Here is a 21042-nt window from a genome sequence, read left to right on the forward strand (position 1 = left end):
GAGAATGTGGTTAGTAAAAGCCACCTACTGTATGGCCATACAGTGTTAATTCTGTGAGCTCCAATTTCCTCATCTGTAAAATAGGGAGTAGTATATTGTCCATTCCTTAGGATTGTGAAAATTAAATGAGATGATATGTATAAAACCTGAAAATCCATACACACTCAATTAATGGTTAATAGTATTATGGACACCATCCCTCTCCCCTGCTACAAAAGTGGAGTTTGCATTTTATCAGAAGAAAACCAGTGTGATCCATCCTGCCAGAAAATATCAAGAATTGAACCATAAAATTGGTGAGTGTGGCAACTTTGTGAGGCATCAAAAATGGGCAACCTCTAAGGTTTCTAGTGCTTTGTAGACATCTGTAGTCTTAGTCCATCTAGTAGAGTATCAGTCACCTGGCATGGTTTCAATGGGCCGTGCAGTACAATGACCACAAGTGCTCAAGATGGTGGCTCTGGGACCTTGCAGGATCCCACAGCACCATTTCAATAATCTGAGAAGAAATCATGGTCAGTCTAGTTTGGGTACTTAGTGTACTTTCTTTTCCCATTCTTTGGAAATAGCCAACTCTATTAACTAATCACACCGCAGTCCCTAGGCATGCTGCATATTCTGTCTATTGCTGTATGACAAACTACTTTATAACTTAGTAGCTTAAAAAGCAATCATTTTATTCTCTTTTAAGATTTTCTGGGTGAAGAATTTGGGCAGGACTCTTATGAGCAATTCTTCTATGCCATATGGTATCAGCTAGGATGCCTCAGCTGTGGTAGTCTAGTCTGGAGATTCCAAGACACCTTTATTCATATGCATGGCATTTTGGCAGGGACAGCTTAAAACACTGGGCTCAGCTGAATCTCTCTCCTTCCATTTACTCTAAGGCCCTCTCCACATGTCTCTCTACCACAGTAGTCCTACACGTTACATGGTGTCTTGAAGGTCCCATAGCATGCAATCCCAGAAACAAGAGGTGGGAATGGTGTCTCTCTCAAGGCCTGAGCCTGAAAACAGGTACAACTTCTCTTATGTCAAAGAAGTGTGGAACCCATCCAGATTCAAATGGGGGTGGGGGACATAGATTTTACCTCTTGGTGAGAGGGGTGTCAAAGAATTTGTATCCCCCTTTAATCTGTCACACTGGGAAAAAATAACTGTATGGAAGTACTTAGTTGTTCATTTGCCATGTTTTTCATCATAGCAGTTTCACCTTATACCTATAATTAAGTTAATTCATTAAAACAATTGTCACACTGCATTGAGAGGCAGTGTAGTGGTTAAGAGTATTAATAGTTAGACCAACCTGGATTTGAATCCTAGTTCTGCTTCTTACTGGCTGTATAATCTTGGGCAAGTAACTCAACACTCTGAGGCCTAATTTCTTTATAAAATGAAGGATAATAATAGTAGCTAGGTCACAGTCTTCTTGGAATGTGATTATATAAAATGCTTAACACAGTGCCTAGCACATTGTAAGCATCCAGTAAACAATTTGGCTGTTTATAATAATTGGTGATACATAAGTGTAACTGCATGGATGTTTCCAAACTAGACTATGAGGCCGAGGATTTTGTCTTACTCGTTCCTTAAATCCCAACTCCTGGCACAGGGCCTGGCATCAGACTATTGAATGGATGGACATATGGATGACTGGATGGCAGCGCAGAAATGGTATGTGCCTGCAATGTAACCCCCTGGCTCAAATGTATAAAGAGAATTGAAGATAATTGTACTGCCAGGTAACTACTCTAGGTAGAATGAACACAAGTTGCTAGGGGGCAGGAAAGCTTAAGGCCACACTGAAATATTACTTGAAATCACATAGTAGAGTTGCAACTCAGAGGAGCAAGCTGGCCCAACTGACACACAGCACTTGTGGCATTTCCAGTTAAGCTGGGACTTTGGGAAGTTCATGAATCATAAGACGAATGCAAACCAACATTTATGACACTTCCAGGCATGGCAATACCAAGTCAGAAAGGCTGCAGGGAAAAGGTACTGGAAGGAGAGATATAAAAGCAAAACAGAACAGGGCATTTATTATAGGAAGGACTTTGGAGGAATATGTTGGCCTTTTCCATAGCCCTTGTATAAAATGATTTCAGATCTCCTTCAGAAGTTTGAATTCCTAACATAAATATTAATACTATGTAATTATAGGTATACTCCTCAAGCCAGGCTTGAAGGCTCAAAGAGGGAGATAATTTCTCTGGCGTCCTATTCCCAATGTGTTTTAAATTGTTGGACTTCTTTGATATTCCAGGTTCTGCAATACTTGTATAAGTCCCATGACTTCAAATGGTTATTTTCTTGGTTGGCATCAGAAATTTACATCGACTTGGGTGCTTAATGGTTGAAGATAAACAAAAGAAATAATCAATGTGTTAGGAGCCTTTGAAATGTCATGTGCAACCTGCCCTCTAGCAAGCCCTGCTAGGCAGTGTAGCCTATGGAGCTCTTGTCATATTGAACGCAAGAAAGAAAGGGAGTTTATCTACTCTTTGCTTTAGCCATATGTCATGAATACATCTGCTTTTAAATGAATTTCATAAAATATTAATGTAATCATACCAAACAGAGTGGTGAGTACCTCAGTCAGGAGTTATATTTATCTTGTGTATTTGTTTTTTGTTTGTCTCCATTTGTTAGTAGACAGTACATGGAGACGGGCATTTCTTTCTCAGCCGAAGTGGCAGGACTTGCTTAATGAACTGATGTTTCTGTAATCTGTGGTAAGGCAGAGTTGTGAGTGACAGAGCTGTATGAATAACAATGAGGAGGCAGGCAGAACAATAAAAGGAAGACAAACATTTCAGTTGGAGAGGAAAAATAGATGGAATTGTTTAGTTGGCACACAATCTAATCTGATCTTTTCCTACGGAAAATTAACAGTTTGTAAATGGGTGAGATAATGTTAACAATTTTTCCAAAATAATAAACACAAGAAATAAAATTTTCCAAAGATGTAAATGGTATTTTTAACCACAGTGCTCCTATTCTTCAGTGTGGGAACATAGGGCATCAGGGGCCTAAGTCCTCCAAGATGGAAAGGAAGACCTGGACCCCCTGCCCCCACCTGATAGAGCCTGACATATAAAAACCTATCACGAATGCTTGTGGAATGTGGGAATGAATGCCCAAAACAGTGAATTTATTGTTGTGTGTATGCATGTTTTTAATGGAAGGAAGGAAACTTACCTATCAGGACTACCACTTATCATGCCATGGGTTTTTGTATCTGTTCTGTCCTTTCCTCCTTTGAGCTAAATGTCATCATTTATCCCCACTTTTATCAAAAACAAAATGGTGGTACACAGATATTAAGAAACCTTCCACTACTATGTGGAGAAAAGTAGAGATATGAAGGCCACAGGAGGAAGGCAGGGAGAGAGAGAGAGAGAGTGCATGAGAGAGAGTGCATGTGCTCACATGCATGTGTAAAAGTGCATGTTGGGTCAGATTGCACATGAAGGCTAAAAGTAAATTTGTTTTCAGAAAAATAAATTTTCCTCTAATTTCTTGGAAATTTCTTGGAAGACATTTTTTTCTTCCCAAACATATCCGGGGTCTTGATATTTCAGCATGACAGGCATGTGGGAAGATGACGAATGCTCTAGCTCTTGTGGACTGGCTGTGTACATGTGCTACCACCTGCCTATCTGCCCAGTCATGAGACTCACCCCTACTGGACCTATTGTACCTGAAGTTCCACACATTCTTCCCACGGTTTAGATCCATCCCCTTCAACATCTTGGAGAACCACCCAGGGAATTCTGAGCTCCTTGAGGATGTGCTTATAAGGATTGCCGCCTCGTGTTTTTGTGGTGAGCAGAGTGAAGTTTTGGGGGTTCAGGTACACTACTGCTACTGCAACAGCCCCTACATTATCACAACTCCTTATGCAATACTTTCTTTGCTTGCAGCCGCTGTGCATTCTGTAGCAGAGGACAGGGCTGAGAGGTAGAGAATAAGGAAGTATAATGGATTTCCTTCTCTCAGAGAACTTGCATTTTGTTATAGAGACAAAATTTAAACAAAATCAGTACCACCCATAGACCCAAGCAAGTGGGAACTTTGCCCTAAGCCTGCATCTCAGGGGACCTCCTGCTTTGAAATGCCTGCCTTGATGTTTTTTAAGGCCCCCCACCCAGTGCTAAGGTAGGTAGTGTGATCAGGGTAGGTGCCCTGAGTCCAGAACAGGTCGTATATAGGTTCTAATCTCAAGGAGCACCTTTCTTGCAATTTTTAAAATTCCTCTTCATTGTCTGGGACTGACCAGTGCCTGCAGTGTTGTGTAAGCAAAGAGTCCCAATCTCAGCCTGAACCTGTGTGGACCCCAGTCATCATTTCTCCTCTTTGGGGCATTCTCTAATCCTCTACTCTACATGTGGAGTCAACCATATTCTCCAAGAAGCTTCAGAACTCAGGCCTATGGAGTCCTCCCAGACTCTGTTCCAGGAAGGTAGCCTGGCAAGTAAATCACTCCAGCTACCTGGTATGGTATTTCTTTCATGGTATCACATGAGATTGCGCCAGCGAAATAGTGTTGATGTTGATTTGGGGTGAATTGAATTGTTTATATAGATGAGCTCCACAGAAAAGTATTTGTTTGAGGGCCCCTACACATCCTAGAAGCATCCCTGAATAAAACAAAAGATGATGCAAAAGAAAATAAAATTCGGTAGAAACAAGCGTAGAACAATTTTTCAACACAGAGTTGAGAATGAACCAGAATTATCTGGAAAAAGTTCTTCAGGGAGGGTGAGACTTAAGGCTGGCCTTAAGTATGGGGAGAATTGGGAGAGAGTCTAGTGATTCCAAGAAGGGAGAACAATATGAACAAAAGCAAGGAGAATAGTTATTCATTGAATATTTTTGTGGTATACATTATGCTAAGCACATTGCATTCATTGTTTTGCTTATTCGTCACAATTCCCTATAAGGTAGGTGTTTGCAGATGATGAAATGGGGTTTCAAAATATTCATCCTGCTAAGCAAACAATAGAAGTAGGTCCCAGGTCTGCCTGATCCCCAAAATTGTATGTTCTTAATACCATGCTATACTGCAAAAAGACAAGGGATAGTAGGGAGCCTTGTCTGTATGGAGCAGTGAATGTGTGTTGAGAACTAGTAAAGGCAAGATCAACAGAAAAGGCACATAGTATGAAAGGCCTTGGATGTCAAAAATGATATATAGAGACAAATAGACTGGTCAAGCAAAAACAAAGATCCCTATCCCCAAAGGAAAATGCACAAGTAGAATATAATATTTAAGACCTAATGCTAATACCATGTTTTCTTAAATATTTTGCCTTCGTCTTAGAAAGTCCCTTGGCTTGAAATGTATAAGGTAACATTCTGCCTCCACTTGGCCTTGCCTGGTGTCATTTATTGTTCTCTCTTTCCTCTCCTTTTTTAGACTTTGATCCTGCTCTTGGAATGATGACTGGAATTCCACCAATCACTCCAATGATGCCTGGCTTGGGAATAGTACCTCCTCCAATTCCACCAGATATGCCAGTAGTAAAAGAGATCATACACTGTAAAAGCTGCACACTTTTCCCTCCAAATCCAAGTAATATTCTGCTTTTTCTCCACACAAGTCATAATGTTTTGGTGTCTAGGAACACTTTCTTCTTTTTCAAAAAAAATACCCTAGGGCTTCATAGATGTATATACAGAAGCTTCACCTAGAAAACAGAAGACGGGAAAATTTTCTCTTATTAGGCAAGGTTGAATTTTATGCATAGAATAGTAGATTTCTGTGTGTTGGTTGCATTACAAATGATAAAACGTGTTTCTAATGCCATCTGGTAAGGAATTCAAGTGTGTTCGTACAGAGACACCTGACACAAATTGTTCAACACTGTCATTTGCAGACTCTCTTTTTCATAACTGGCCTACATGCTGATAATGGCAGTAATAGTGTGTGTCTGAGCCTGCCCGAGGCACATGAGAATACATATTTGGTGCTAAGAATCCTCCATTGCTACTAGCTATTCACACATCACTCAAACTACTGCTATTCAACTGATGGGCTGCAATAGACAGTGGGGTGAGGTTTAACTTGCTACAAGGGTAAAGGGGAATACTGAGACTGAGTCGAAACACTTGCATCCATCTAGTCAATGAAATTCATGTGGAAATGATCTATGGATCTATCTTGGCAGTAATGAATAGGTTTCTCCTTAGACTCTTAAAAATATCTGCAAACATATGTTGGCCATATTTCACTTAAAATATAGCAGCAATAATTGACTCAAACATTTTTCTAGGTCTATTTGTGGTTTTATTTAAGTGATCAGACGTTATTTCTACACATGACCCAAGCCTCATTAAAGCTTTTTCCACAGTTCTAGTGGTGCTGGGTGACCTACTTAAGGGAGCTGCCACTACAGTGCTAAGATTAAAACTGTTAAGGGACACATTCAAGGGTTCAGGCCATAGATCAAATGAACTTGCCTTATCACAATAAACATGAACTTTTGACATGTGACTTCAGACAACTATTTCATCTCCTACCTTACACAGGAGTTAGTTAATCATGGAATCAGGCTCTGGCAGGGACCCAAATTCTTAGTATAGTCTATTCATAGCTAACAGGACTTTAGAACCAGTAAGGGTTCATTGACCAAATCATCTCATCTCTTTTTGCTAGTGAGAAATGTTCTCAGTGCCTTCTTCAGGTCTTTGAACTTGATTGTCAGCAGGGTACTACTTCCTTCTAGGCCAATAAGAAATCTAGGAGGCTGCATCTCAGAGGACTGAATTGGGAGAGGAGCTAGTATGTCACAAGAGAATTAGGGAATGCAGAATAAGATGGCCTAGTAGGTCTTATCTGCCAGCTCAAGTGGCCATTCCTGGATTTGTGTTTAGTGCCTAGGTGAATGAATGGCACTGTTGTACCCTGTCTCTTCCTCTTAGTGCCACTGTCCCTACAAATGGGCAATGGACTTTTTTCCCTTTCATCCAGTGTGTTGCTTTTGGATTAGGGAAAGCTATGCATCACTAATTCTACATTTTTCACTTCAAAAGCCACGAATTTAGGCATGTCCAGTGTTAAAACCTCCTGTTTATGGAAAGGTACAATCCTGCTGGTTTAATCATTCATTTATCACATAATCAGCTTTCCCTAGGCTTTCATTGTCTCAATCAAGTCTAACGTAACAGGATGGCTCATACCTTGTAATGTCTAGGTTGGGTACAAGAGATGACTTTACAGGATATTCAGTCTCTGAATTGCCAAAGAATAACAGATACATTGTGTATAACACATAGACCACATTATTGAGTGGTCTTTAAAGGAATGTAGACATACACAGCTTAAAGAGGCTCTAACTTTTGATTGTCTCTAGGAAAAGAAACAGATAAACATCCCTCAAATACATTTATCTTTCCCATGTACAGTCATGCCTTCTTGAGTCTGAGCTGGAAGAGCCAGAGCGAGAGGGAAGCATTTTACCTTCATGGCTCAATACTTTTTTTCTTCATCTGTGTTAAGAATACTGACAGAGCAATTAGTACCAATAAAGTTGTGGCTTCAGGGAAGGAACCTGGCTTTGGAATTGAATTAAAAACTAACACTCCTGACACAGCTTAAAGTGAACTGGTGTTCTGTTTCCTGTTTAGAACTTGGATTTTGTCAAAAGGGGGCTCAGGTTAATTGTGTGGGGAAAACACAATGGCTAATGGAGAAGACTCCCTCTGTTCGGTGCTGAAAGCATGGCAAGTGCCGTTTTTGTTCACAGCCCCACACTGTGAAAGTGTGATGGGAAGAGCAGGGATTTGGTACGACTAAGTCACTTACCTTCTCCAGAGCCTACCAACCTTGTCCGATAAGGCCTTGATTATAAACCCCGGTATTTATGCCTACCTCCGGTATATTCTGCTTCTGTCTCTGGTATATTCTCTTGCACTCAGTGGCCTCTCAACAGTAAGGACCTGTGATCTGGGGACTCTCACAGTCTCTTTATGCACCCATCCAATCTGCTTCTGTCTTGTTGCTTCATTAGACACAGTATCTTTACCATCAATTCCTTCCCCTCTCTCCCACCTGACACTTCATCCAGGTGCTTGTCACATATACAGAACCCAGAAGCCCCAAGGTTCCCATTGCCTACAAGTGCCAAGTCCAACTCCTGACTTCAAAATTCACTGGTATGCTTCATGTGACTGTCTTCAATCCATTGTTTCTACTTGCCACGTACCCATCCTTTTAGTCAAGTGCAGCTGCTTCCCAGTATCACACTCCTCTCCAGCCCAACTGCAAGCCTACCTTCTCCTGGAACATTTCCACGTGGAAGATATGGAAATTAAAACAACAGTTAATCATTCATTGCTCTAATGCATTTCCACCTAAATATTGGGTGCTAGGCCCAATGGGTAATTTTTAGCCCTTAAATTACTTTATGTCTCTGCTATTCTTAGTACTAGTAATCCCTTCATCCTTCTTGAAACATTAGGTGATTTGAAGGTGTAAGAATGACTAAGACCACTAGAGAGGTTATATCAATCAAGAAAGGATGACAAGCTAAGTGCCCTGAGGAATTCCAACATTTGAAAATGTAAAACAGAAAGAGGAGTTTGCATTTCTGTATACCCAGTAGCAGCAAAAGTCTTCTTTACTTGCTGTTTCCAGTTCTTTTCCAATTCTCTTTTAAATCTTAATTTATGCTCTTGCCCCACTCCTCTATCAAAATTTCCCTTGTTTAAGAACTCTAGTGACCAGGGGCACCTGGGTGGCTCAGTCAGTTAAGTGTCCGACTCTTAGTTTCAGCTCAGGTCATGATCTCACAGTTGGTGAAATCGAGCCTACATCGTGCTCTGCACTGACAGAGTAGAGCCTGCTTGGGATCCTCTCTCTGTCCCTCCCCCACTCACGCTATCTCTGTCTCTCTCAAAATAAATAAACTTTAAGAAAAAAGAACACTAGTGACCTAAATCCAGTAGTTATTTCTCAGTTCTCTTCGTAATTGACCTAATAGCCATATGCAACACAGTTGATTACTCCTTAGTCATTGGTATACTTTCTTTACTTGGCTTTCAGGACACCACACTATTGGTTTTCCTCCCACTTCAGCTGATAGAGCTTCTACATGAAGAGGTTGCATTTGGAATCTACTGTCAAGTTAATAGTAAATGAGGAATAAATGGTGGAATATCATCTGCTATCTGTGTACAGGGACATGGGAAAGCACCCAGGAGCCAGAAAAAGAGTGATTTTTTCATTTTACTGTATCAGAACAGGCCAACCTCATTTTGTCTCCTAGGGCTGGGTTCTATAAAGAAAGTTAGAGAAAGTGGGTAAATTGAGAATTAATAAAAATTCACTAGTCTTCTGATTATTTCCAATCAGTTGGAATTACATTAAAATATATCTGACCCCTGCTGATTATCGAGGGGGCCTTCAGTCTTAGGCATCTAATAAAATCAACTCAAACACTTTGCAGTATGTAAATTCTGGCAAACCAGTTGAGTGATCTGTGATGCTCCTTTGAAAAGCAAGATGCAAGTGGTTTATAGGTTCTCCATGCCGTCCCCTGCCTCATTTCTCAAAGATCAGCAGTGACTCTGATCTTAATGCTGATTGCCCCAACAGAGCTCCCCAGAGTAGGTGCTTAGTTGTAATTAGAATTGCTAGAAGTTCCTCCTTTTCCATTACCAGAGATTAAAGGTTTTTTTTACACTCTCAGTTATCTTGAATCATTTTACATGAAGTTTTCTTCTTCTCTGTCCACAGTAGTGATTGGGTATTACAAGAGTTCAGCACATTACCTGATTAATAGGTGGACTTTGAATTTGCTCTCCTATGGAGTTATCATTGCTGTGCCCAGATCACTGTATTTCAGTGGGATTAGTAAATCAGGCCCAGACAATAAAGTGCTTTGAGCTGTGAATTAAAGAATAAGTACTGTCTACTAAGGAAGATAGTACAGCCCATTGCCTTGTTTGGTGGCATACACCTAAATCTCAGTGAATGCTATCAAAGAGACTTTCTACATTTACCCAAGGAAAACAAATAAATCCCCAGCATTCTGGACGCTACTTAGTGGCTTTTATGCTTTCTTACTTAGCAGTTACCACAGAATAATCACAGCATCTAAATAGAGTGATGATTTCATCACAGAATTTTTGAATCATACAAATGTAGTGAGAGGAAAGAGACTTTGTATTTTCTGTGTTATATGTAACTGCATCAGTAACCAGATATTCCTTAGAGTCTCTCAGTGGACCAAAAGGTAGACCTAACTAAGCAAACTTAAATAATATAAAAAGGTGAACATTTACTTCACAAAAAGATTCTTTACCATCAAATTCCTTAAATAGTAAACTTCAGAAGGATTCTGTAACAGGATTTTAGTCTAAAGCCCTTGATTTGAAAACATGGCTCTAACTGTAGGGGTGCTCTTGAAAATTTTTTACCTATATAGTCAGTGGCTAGATTGTGTTCCATGGTCAAAACCATATGTGTCTTCACAGCTATAGATTCCTCTATTGAGAAGAGTGATTCCTTCCCAAACCAAGCCTTATCTGAAGATTTGGCTAAAACAAGGAACTGGGAGTTTAGAAGTCCAGGTCTTAAGCTGCCATTCCGCCCCAGTCTTGTAATAGTGCTTTAGAAAGCCCCAGATTGGTAATCAGAAAATCTGGATTCTATAACAGTATATAATAATAACACTACAATAATGACCATTTGGGAGCCTATCAAGTGCTAGGCATTGTAGCACTTGCAATATAGACAGTAGATTATCAACTATCCTACAAAAATCCTTGTAAGGTAGAGGACAATATCCCAATTTTAAAGATGAAAGAATGAGGTACCCAGAGGAAAAGTAATTTTCAAAAGGTCATACAGTTACTAAGTTAAGGTTTAAATCCAGGTTTACCTGCTCCAAGTTCATATTCCTTCTCTTTCTATCCAATTTGGCGACCTTGAATGAGTCACTCAACCTCACTCAGCTAAGGTTTTTCTTTGTAATATGAGAAGTCTAGACCAAGCCATTAGTTTTCAATCCTAGCTACTATTAGAGTTGCCTGAGGAGCTTTAAAAAAATAATGCACAGGCTATACCCCAGACTAATTAAATCATTCTTTGGAGTGAACACAGGAATTTTTTTGTTTGGTTGACTCCCAAGTTGATTCTAATGTGCTGTTGGAGTTGAGAATCACTGGAACCGTGATGTTAGAATCCTTTCATTTCTTAAGAACTCAGAAGTGGAAGTCTTAAGAGATTCTGGACCTCATTTCCCTTTTTTTTTTTTTTTTTTTTTTTTTTTGGCTAAAAACCACATTATTCCAGTGCCCATGACTAAGACATTTCAGATTCCTACTCACTAGGTTATCTTCCTTTTCCCTTTAAATTTCTCCTATGGAACAAAAGACCAATACAGCGAGTTTTTGAAATTACAGAATTTTTTTTTTATTAACAGAAACTTTATAAGTTCCCTGAATGCCTTTATCCCTTTTATTGACTAAATAGAGGGGAAGAGAGCATCATGAGAACCTGATTATTCTGAGCCACACTGATAAGACAGACAGTGGTAGCAAAGTGAGAAAGCTAGAGATGCGCATACCCAAGGAAGCTCCCAAATCATCTGCTTGCCAACTTGGATAAGTGTCAGGTGAAGACCTTGGCCTAATCTACAAGTGAGACTCATTTATTTTTGCATGGGAGCAGTAATCACTAGTTGAGCTCTCCAAATCTTGAGCTGGGAGAATTGTTGTGAAGAGCTGAATGGAAAGAATGGATTACACAAAATAAATCCTTACAGATAACAAAACCAACACTAAAGAAACCCTTGACCATCATGCTTTGTTTTGTTGGGCTATGAACTGTAGAATTTTGTTTGGAAAATGCTTGGATACATATAAATAGCAACAAGGATCTAGCAGATCCAACAGGCTTTATGTGTAAGATGAGTGAGTAGAAAGCATATTTTTTTTTAGCAGAGGGAGAATCATCTCATTACCTAGGTTTTTGTTTTTTTTTTAATTTTTTTTTTCAACGTTTATTTATTTTTGGGACAGAGAGAGACAGAGCATGAACGGGGGAGGGGCAGAGAGAGAGGGAGACACAGAATCGGAAACAGGCTCCAGGCTCTGAGCCATCAGCCCAGAGCCCGACGCGGGGCTCGAACTCACGGACCGCGAGATCGTGACCTGGCTGAAGTCGGACGCTCAACCGACTGCGCCACCCAGGCGCCCCTCATTACGTAGGTTTTTAATGACTCTCTATAGCCAAATTTATCTCACGTTAGTTAATGATTTCCCAGATGAGCTTACTTTCTCTGCTGTCTTTCATACTTCCCTCTAAATGCTGCACAATTGACTCTGGACCTCACCCCTCCAGCAAGGAATTTGAGGAAAGACTTGCTGGTATCAAAAGCAAAAACCCTAAAAAGGATGGTTTATAGTCTAGCTGACTTTGTCAGCCAAACCATTCTGACACTCATAAATATTTTTGTAAATGTTTACCCCATCATTGTCAAATTAATTCTGAAACAATTATTTCAGTAACCATGAACAGAGGGAATTTAGTAACTATCAACTGAATTAAACAACCTTTTTCTCAGGAACCTTGGTTCTGAGAATTCCTGAAAATAAGAATTTAAAGTGAGTGGGATGTCCCCCCACTAACTGTCTTCTTAGCAAAAACAACTGAAAATTGGGCATAGCTGAGTTGTCACAACACAAAAACAGAATTAAAGAACTCTGGATGGGACAGGCAGATGGGTCTGAGTTTTTATCATTTGGATGTCATGGTCACCAAACCATTGAAGAAAATTATTTTCATGTGCTGTGGAGCAGAGATGAGCACCTTAGAGGCCACATGCTTCTGGCACTCTTAGGCAAAAGTCTGATTGGGGACAGTAGGGCTATCTCTGGGATATGTTAGATTTCTAAAAAGGTCTGTCCCAAGCAAACATTTTAATTTCAAATGCTTTTGCAATTCTGCTTAGATCTTCCACCTCCTGCAACTCGAGAACGCCCACCAGGATGCAAAACAGTATTTGTGGGTGGCCTGCCTGAAAATGGGACTGAGCAAATCATCGTGGAAGTGTTCGAACAGTGTGGAGAGATCATTGCTATTCGTAAGAGCAAAAAGAACTTTTGTCACATTCGCTTTGCTGAGGAGTACATGGTGGACAAAGCCCTCTATCTCTCTGGTAGGTGTTTAGTCTTGAGCAGTGTGCCCACTGGGCACAACGCAGAGATTGGAGATCAGTGCATTTGTGGCAGATAAAATTTGGGCTTAATGGTACTCCCTCTTGCCTTCAGAGATGGAAAATGAATGTTTTCACCCAACTTCTTCCTTTAAAGTTCTTTGATAGTTCTCAATTGTATCCGTTGTCCAAAACTCCTTACTTGTAACATCTGAAGGCCTTGATGATCTGTCTTACTTCTCAGTACCATCCATCTCCCAGTTCTTCCCTCACATACCATGTCCTAAGCACACTAAGCTAATTGTAGTTCTCACAATGTGCCATGGTGTCTTATGTCTTTTCCTCTGACTACAATTACCTTTTCCATCCCACCTCCCATGTATACATTCTCACACCCCAAAGTTCCAGCTCAAGCATAACCTCTTCTGGAAAGCTTTCTCTGACTTCTCTCCCCACTGTGCCCCAGGCTGTTCTGGGCAGCCCCTCCTCAGCGCTTCCCTAGCACCCAGTGTTTCCTGCTAGCATGACACCTATAACACCAAGCTAGAACTGTCTCTTTCTGTATCTGTCTTCCTGACCAGAGTATGAACTCCTTAAGGGAAGGGACCATGTTTTATCTAACTTCAAATCCCCACTATCTAGCACATAATCTGGCACAAAAACAAATGCCCAGAAATAGCTATGGAAGTCAGTTAGTTATCAAATATTTATTGACAGCTAGGCAGAATGCTAGGTTGCTAAGGGTACAGCAAAGACCAAGATAGACAAACTTCCTGCCATCAGGGATATTACATTCTGGAGATGGTATAATATATATGTAAAAAATAATTAATATCAGGTACCAATAACTGCTATGAAGAAGATAAAAATAGCTAATGTGCCTAGCATTGTTAGGAAAGCAAGTCTTCCCTGTCATTTGAATTGAGATCTGAAAAATATGAAGGGGATTGCCATGTGAACATCTGGGAGCTGAGCATTCCAAAATAAGAAAGAGCAAGTTAAAGGCCCTGAGATGAAATGGACTTGGCATGTTTAAGTGAAAGAGACAAGGTTAACATGACTGGAACATTGTAAATGAGAGAGAGGCAGTGAAGGGAAATGAAGTCTGAGAGGTAAGAGATACCAAACCGTGTTGACCCTTATAATCTATAGTAATTAGTTTATTATTCTGGATGCAATGGGAAGTCATTGGAGGATTTTAAGTAGTAGAGTGACATAATCTGATATACATTTTAGAAATATCCCTTCTGTTTAAAGGACAGACTGAGGGGCATGGGCAAACGTAGTTACTAGAAGATAAGTCAGCCAACTGTAGCATTAGTCTAACCTAGAAGTGACAGAGTACAGATAGTAAGAACTACTTTGCCTAAAGTCTCTTATTCATGGTAAAAGTTCAAATTTGGGGAGACTGAGGCAAGGCATTACAATTGGAATGATTTCTGTTAAATACTATAAAGTGAAGCCCTTTGTTTTTGGGGTGGTTTCAAGATAAAGTTTCATGGTTGATCCTTTGCTTATTTTGAATTGGTATTGTTCTCTATGAAGCAGTGGGCAAATAAGACTAAAGGCAGAAGACAGGGTAATCTGAAAGGGCATAGAACAATTAACAACTTCCTTGCCTAAGAGTAATTGTTTGGAGGAACTGGGTCCAAGTGCTAGACATTTTGGGGTGGCAGAATCTTCATTCATATAACAGGCGCTTGTTGGACATCTCCTTTGTGTAAGCTATTGTGCTGAATGTTGTGCAGAGAAGAAAATGAGTAAAACCTAGTTTTTTCCCTTAATGAAGTTAGGGTTAGTAGGCAGTCATACATTTATTTGTTAAAGAAACATTCAGCGCTAGGCATTTCTCAAGACACCAATAAAACATACTCAGTGCTAATAACAAGACTGAAAATAATGAGGGCTGAAGTATGGACAAAGCGTTTGGGAAGTTCAGAGGAGAGAAGGGGATGGGGACAGAGAGAGAAAATGTCTAACTCTTGACCATGGGGGTATTGAGAAAGGTACCATTTGAACCAAGTCTTTGACAAAGAGAAAGCATTTGCATGTGGACAATGGGGCAGAGATACAGCAAAAGCAAAGGTACAAAAGTGGTAAGTTTTAGTGAACATTCAAGGAAACAAAGAGTAGTAGTTTGTGTACTGACTAGGCATGAAAGGAGAAGAGAAAACATCAGCTGTTAGCACACTTTGAAAGGTTTAACAGTTGGGTCTTTACACCTCAGGTAATAGGGAAATGTTGAAGGAAATTCTGAACAAGATAATTGTTTCTGAAGGATTAATCTGACATCTCTGTATAAAAATGGATTAGAGGAAAACAGAAAAAAAGTTGAAGGGAGATCAGTTAGATGCCTGCTGCAACAGGCAGAGAAAAGGTAATGTGTGTTTGAAGAAGTAGCCTAGTAACATGGGAAAGGAGAGGAGCATGCAGATGTAAAATATTCTTTTTTATTAATTTAAAAAATTTTTAATTACAGTTGGTTAACATACAGTATTATATTAGTTTTAGATGTACAATATAATGATTCAACAATTCCATACATCATTATCATCACAAGTGCCCTCCTTAATCCCCATCACCTATTTCACCCATCCCCCCACCCATCTCACCTCTGGTAAACATTAGTTTGTTCTCTATAGTAAAGAGTCTCTTTCTTGGTTTGTATCTCTTTTTTCCCCCTTTGCCCATTACTTTGTTTCTTAAATTCCACATATGAGTGAAATTATATGGTATTTGTCTTTTTCTAATTGACTTATTTTGCTTAGCATAATACTCTCTAGCCCCATCCATGTCATTGCAAATGGCAGTATTTCGTTCTTTTTTATGACTGAATAATATTCCATTGTGTATATATACTACCTCTTCTTTATCCATTCATCTATCAGTGGACACTTGGGCTGCTTTCATAATTTGGCTATTGAGATGTAGAATACTCTTGTTACATTTGCTAAGTGCTGTAAAATGTAAATACTAAAGATTTGACAGCACTTAGGAATGATAATAGAGCATTCCACTATAGACTATTTTAATAAAGACTTAAAGGTCTTAAAAAAAACTCTGAACAGCTGTACATAAAAGATGGCATGCTGCTCAGGAGGTATCCATCTAAACATCATTGAAATCTCTCGGCAACAACCACCTCCTGGAAGCATTCTCAAGGCTGCCAGAGGAAAGGGGATTGCAATCAGTGATGTGAAAATAGCTAAATTTTGCCCTTTAAATTTTAACTTGCTCCCTGAAAGCTCATAAGTGCTAGAAGTCTCCTGAATTGCTTGGCTTTTCTCCCACATTATAAAAGGAAGAGGTTAAAACAAACAAAAATCCTTTAGAAAAGGGGCTACATTTCTACATTCTGTAGAAATAACCACTTTTTTTCTATTGGAGTTTGAGCATCTTTGGGAGCTGCCAGTGTGCACGGTGCACCAACCTCATAGCATCACGGTATCTGTCATGTGTTTACACCAAGCTTTTGTATCATCCTCTCATTTGATCCTATCCATGATCCTGGAAAAATAGCCACGGTGATCATTAATAACCAATTTTCTGATGGCTCAGATGATCAAATAAGATGACTGAGTGTGAAAGTGCATTGTCAGTTGTAAAGGGCCCTAGCAGAATGTGCTTATTTGGAATGCATTTATTCTTCTTTCAAAAAATAATGTGTAGCAGTTTGAATGTTAATGGGCATTATTCTTTATAACAGCTTTATTGAAGTATAATAATTGACATACAATGAATTTCACATATTTCAAAACTACAATTTGGTATTATTGACACAGACATACATCTGTGAAACCATCACAACAATCAAAATAACGGACATGTCCACTTCTCCCAAAAGCTTCCTTCATACCCCATTTGTGATCCCTTCTTCCTACCCCTCCCCTCTTCTCTCCCCAGGCAACTACCGGTCTATTGTCTGTCAGATTAGTGTGCATTTTCTAGAATTTCATATAAATGGAATCATATATTATGTATACTCTTCCTTGGTATAGATTCAGATTTCCATTTGGTATCATTTTCCTGTGCTTGAATTTTCTTTAACATTTTTATGGTGCGAGTCTGCTCCTGATGTATGTATCAACAATAATTTATTCCACCTTTCTTTTTGAAAGATATGTTGTCTGGATGTAGAACTCTAGGTGGACAGTTTTTTTTCCTTATGTTACTTCATTTTTTTCTTGCTTGTATTGTTCTCAATAAGAAATATGATGTTATCTTTTTGTTTCTCTGCACATAATGTGTCATGTCTATGGCAGCTTTTAAGATATTCTCTTTATTATTGATGTTGAGAAATTTGATTATTATGTGCCTGGTATAATATCCTTCATGTTTCTTGTGCATGAGTTTCATTGAAATTCTTAGAACTCTGAGTTTTCATTAAATTTGGAAAGTTTTCTACCCTTATTTCTTCAAATATTTTTTTTTCTATTCCCTCACCTCTCTCCAGTCAAGGTCCCAGTTGGGCTGTATTAGGCCCCTTGAAGTTGTTCCAAGCTTACTACTACTCTGTTCATTTTCTTACAGTCCTTTTTCTCTGCATTTCATGTCGAATAGCTTATATTGCTGTGTCTTCAAGTTCATTAATCTTTTCTTCTACAGTGTCTGATTTGCCATTGCTTCTGTTCAGTGAATTTTTTTCAACTCAACCATTGTACTTTAAATCTCTAGAAATTTGACTTTTTTGTCTTTTGTGTTTCTAATTAATATGGTTAAACTTTAACTTCTTCAGCATATGAAATCCAATTATAATAGTTATTTTTGTATCCTTGTATATTAATTATATTATGTGTATCACCTCTGGGTCTGTTTTGATTGGATGAGTTTTTAAATGTTTCTTATGATTTTCCTCATTTTTTGAATATTGGATAATTTTTTATTGGATACCAAACATTGTGAATTTTACTGTACTGGGTGCCAGATATTTTTTATTCCTGTAAATATTCTTGAACTTTGTTCTGGGATGCAATTAAGTAACTTGGAAAATCTTTTATCCTTTTAGGTCTTGTTTTTTTAAGTTTTGTTCAGCAACACCAAAGCAGGATTTAGTCTAGGGCTCATTTTTCTCCACTAACTAAGGCAAACCCCTTCTGACTACTCTACTCAATAATCTATGAATTATTCATTTTTTTCTGCTCTGGCTGGTGGAGAGAGGAACTTTTCCCAGCCCTGTGTAAGCTCCAGGGATTGTTACCTCTAATACACGGGTAGTTTACACACACACACACACACACACACACACACACACACACATCAGTATGCAGCTAAAGAATAGTGGAGGACCCTCTGCAGATCTCTGAAGTTGTTTCTCTGTATAGCTTTCTTCTTTCTAGTACTCTGCCATACAAACTCTGTCTTCCGTAGTCTCCCTGGATTCCTAGTTCAATTTCCTCAACTCAAGGAGATCACCATACTTTGACTGAGTTCCCCTCCCTGTGCTGAGAATTCCAAGTAGGCCCCATGCTACAAACTCAGAGCCTGACGCAAGGCTCGAACCCATGAACCATGAGATCATGACCTGTAAGGCTCATTCATAATACCATTACCCATTGACCCTCCCTCTTACCTCTGAGGTAAGGTGGCAGATGGAGGAATAGAACTCCTATGAGCAAGATTGACCCAACCCATAGAATAATAAACTGTTATCAGAAATGAAACTACAATCCAAGTCTTTTGATGGTTCACCTTGCTAGTTAGTAGTGGGAAGAGAATTATGTGGTCACTTGAAACTGCTGCATCTATATCTGAAACACTGAACTTGGAAAAGTACTTACCGTTGCTCACCAACTGAGCTGCTCTTGTACCCCTCTCCCTCCCTCTGTACATTTAGGTTACCGCATTCGCCTGGGATCTAGCACTGACAAGAAGGACACAGGCCGGCTCCACGTTGATTTTGCACAGGCTCGAGATGACCTGTATGAGTGGGAATGCAAACAGCGCATGCTAGCAAGGGAGGAGCGCCACCGTAGAAGGATGGAAGAAGAAAGATTGCGCCCACCATCCCCACCCCCAGTGGTCCACTATTCAGATCACGAATGCAGCATTGTTGCTGAAAAACTAAAAGGTATAGAAAGCACTTGAGCTTTGTGATTAAAAGAACTCTTTCCTTTGGGGAAACTTAATAAATACATTTGTACCATTGGCAGTTATCCTTTGAATTTCCCACTGATGGGTTCTAAACATTTCTTATGTTGTAGTCTTCCAGATAGAGAGCTGTACCCAGTAACTGAAGAACTAGAAAATTTGTCCCTCACACCTGTGTCTCTGCTCCTCCACTGTCTCAAGGGATGGCGATTTTCTCTCCACACATAAAATGACTAGGATGAAACACATTTTTCCTGCCTTTGTGCATCAGAGAATTTTAGCTGTGATTCATGACTTGGGACCTGTAAGCATCCCATTTCATTGTAGATAGCAAGTTAGTTTTGAATTCTAAATCAGAACAATATAACCTGATGTAACCCTGGAAAACTCTGGTAAAATTCCCTTTCTACAGATGAGAAAATGGAGGCCCAGAGAGTGGTCACAGTGTACATTCTTAGATGACTCAAAGACTTAGCTACCACAACCAAAAGAGGACTTCTTTAATCACTTAAAATGGCCAACTTACTTCACATGGGGACCATGGAGACTTTGAGACATGCTAAATGGGTCAATTCTCCCTTTAGTTTTTATTCCTGTTACCCTGCTTGACTCTCAGAGCCATTATTCTAATTTAACATTAATCATCCCGTCTGGTCTCCTGTGTTAGTAGTTCAAATCCAGTCTCCCTCATTCTCCAACTTTGGCTGATTTTATTGGATGAATGCTGGTGTCCCATTGATCTTATTGATGATACCAACCCAGCTCTAATGGCATGAATTTTCCCTGCTTCTTGTGCTCTGGACTCAGCAAGATGTTGCTAATTCCACTTTCCAAATAGGTCTCACTCACCAAACTTGTTTGCAACGTATAGCCTCAGGGATTCACACATTTATGAAATCCTTTGTTTGGATTGATTTTGTCTTCACATAAGAAAAAAGAAGATATATACGCATACAGACACAGAAATAATGATACATTTTGAAAAGCTAGAAAGGCTGAAAGCATTGGTTAAAAAAAAAGGAATGTTTATATAACACCAAACAAGTCAGTCTGAATTTGTTTTAAAAAATGAGTTTGCTGATTGTGTAGAGTTCATGCAGAAAATGAGCATCAAACGTAAGACTGTATGCAAGTAATGAAATAAAAACCTGCTCTCAAGGGGAGGCTTACCTCTCATTATATGTCTGCACTGAAAAATGGCAAGAGGCAAGAAATTCACATTGCAGTGAGAGCTATTTCCACTGGACATGAGGGTTCCTGGCCAGAGAGGCATGTGGAGCCCCAGAACAGGCCTTCAATGGGATGCTAATGGATTCTCTCTCTCAGGAGCCTTTAACAACAGAATATACTAAGTGTCTATCTCAGGAAGCTGGACCAGAAGCTTTGGATAAGCTGTACTACTATTTTAACATCAGAGAATAACTCCTGACCAGCTGCAGAAATCTACTTGGAGGGTTCCTCAGGCAAGAGAATCAGGATGTGGAGAAATGTAGAAATAGAATGAATTACGTCAAAATAGATTGGCTGGAACTGAGTGAAAAGCCTGGGGCTGTGGATTGAATGCAGGAGTGATGCTATAAAAGATCAAAAATGTAAGTGTTTATACCTAAAGAACTACCCATTTAACTCTTTCTTAAAGCTCCTACCAACACTAATTTCATGGATCCAGGACAAAGTAACTATCAAATTCAAGTTAAACTCAAGACACAAGTTTACTTTTCTTTATTAAAAAAACAGGACTGTAGAACTCTGAAGTTCTCTCATTGCTAATTTGCATATTACACACAGG

General features: G+C 39.4%; 1 protein-coding gene across 10 annotated transcripts in view; it reads left to right on the top strand.

Annotated features, from left to right (window-relative positions):
• Positions 1-21042, top strand: part of ENOX2 (ecto-NOX disulfide-thiol exchanger 2) — a 286573-nt gene that overhangs the window by 229573 nt on the left and 35958 nt on the right. For 8 of the 10 annotated variants that reach the window (XM_040468180.1, XM_040468176.1, XM_040468174.1 and 5 more), the window contains 3 exons: positions 5423-5578; positions 12963-13169; positions 19000-19233. In XM_040468180.1, coding sequence (XP_040324114.1) covers positions 5423-5578; positions 12963-13169; positions 19000-19233 — 597 coding nt within the window. Of the gene's footprint in view, positions 1-1612; positions 1675-5422; positions 5579-12962; positions 13170-18999; positions 19234-21042 lie in introns of all 10 variants that reach the window. The other 2 variants (XM_040468179.1, XM_040468171.1) reach the window with 2 other exon arrangements.

The sequence above is a fragment of the Herpailurus yagouaroundi genome, unplaced genomic scaffold (genome assembly GCF_014898765.1).
Source record: "Herpailurus yagouaroundi ecotype Mexico unplaced genomic scaffold, PumYag 67681, whole genome shotgun sequence".
NCBI classification, from domain to species: Eukaryota; Metazoa; Chordata; class Mammalia; order Carnivora; family Felidae; genus Herpailurus; species Herpailurus yagouaroundi.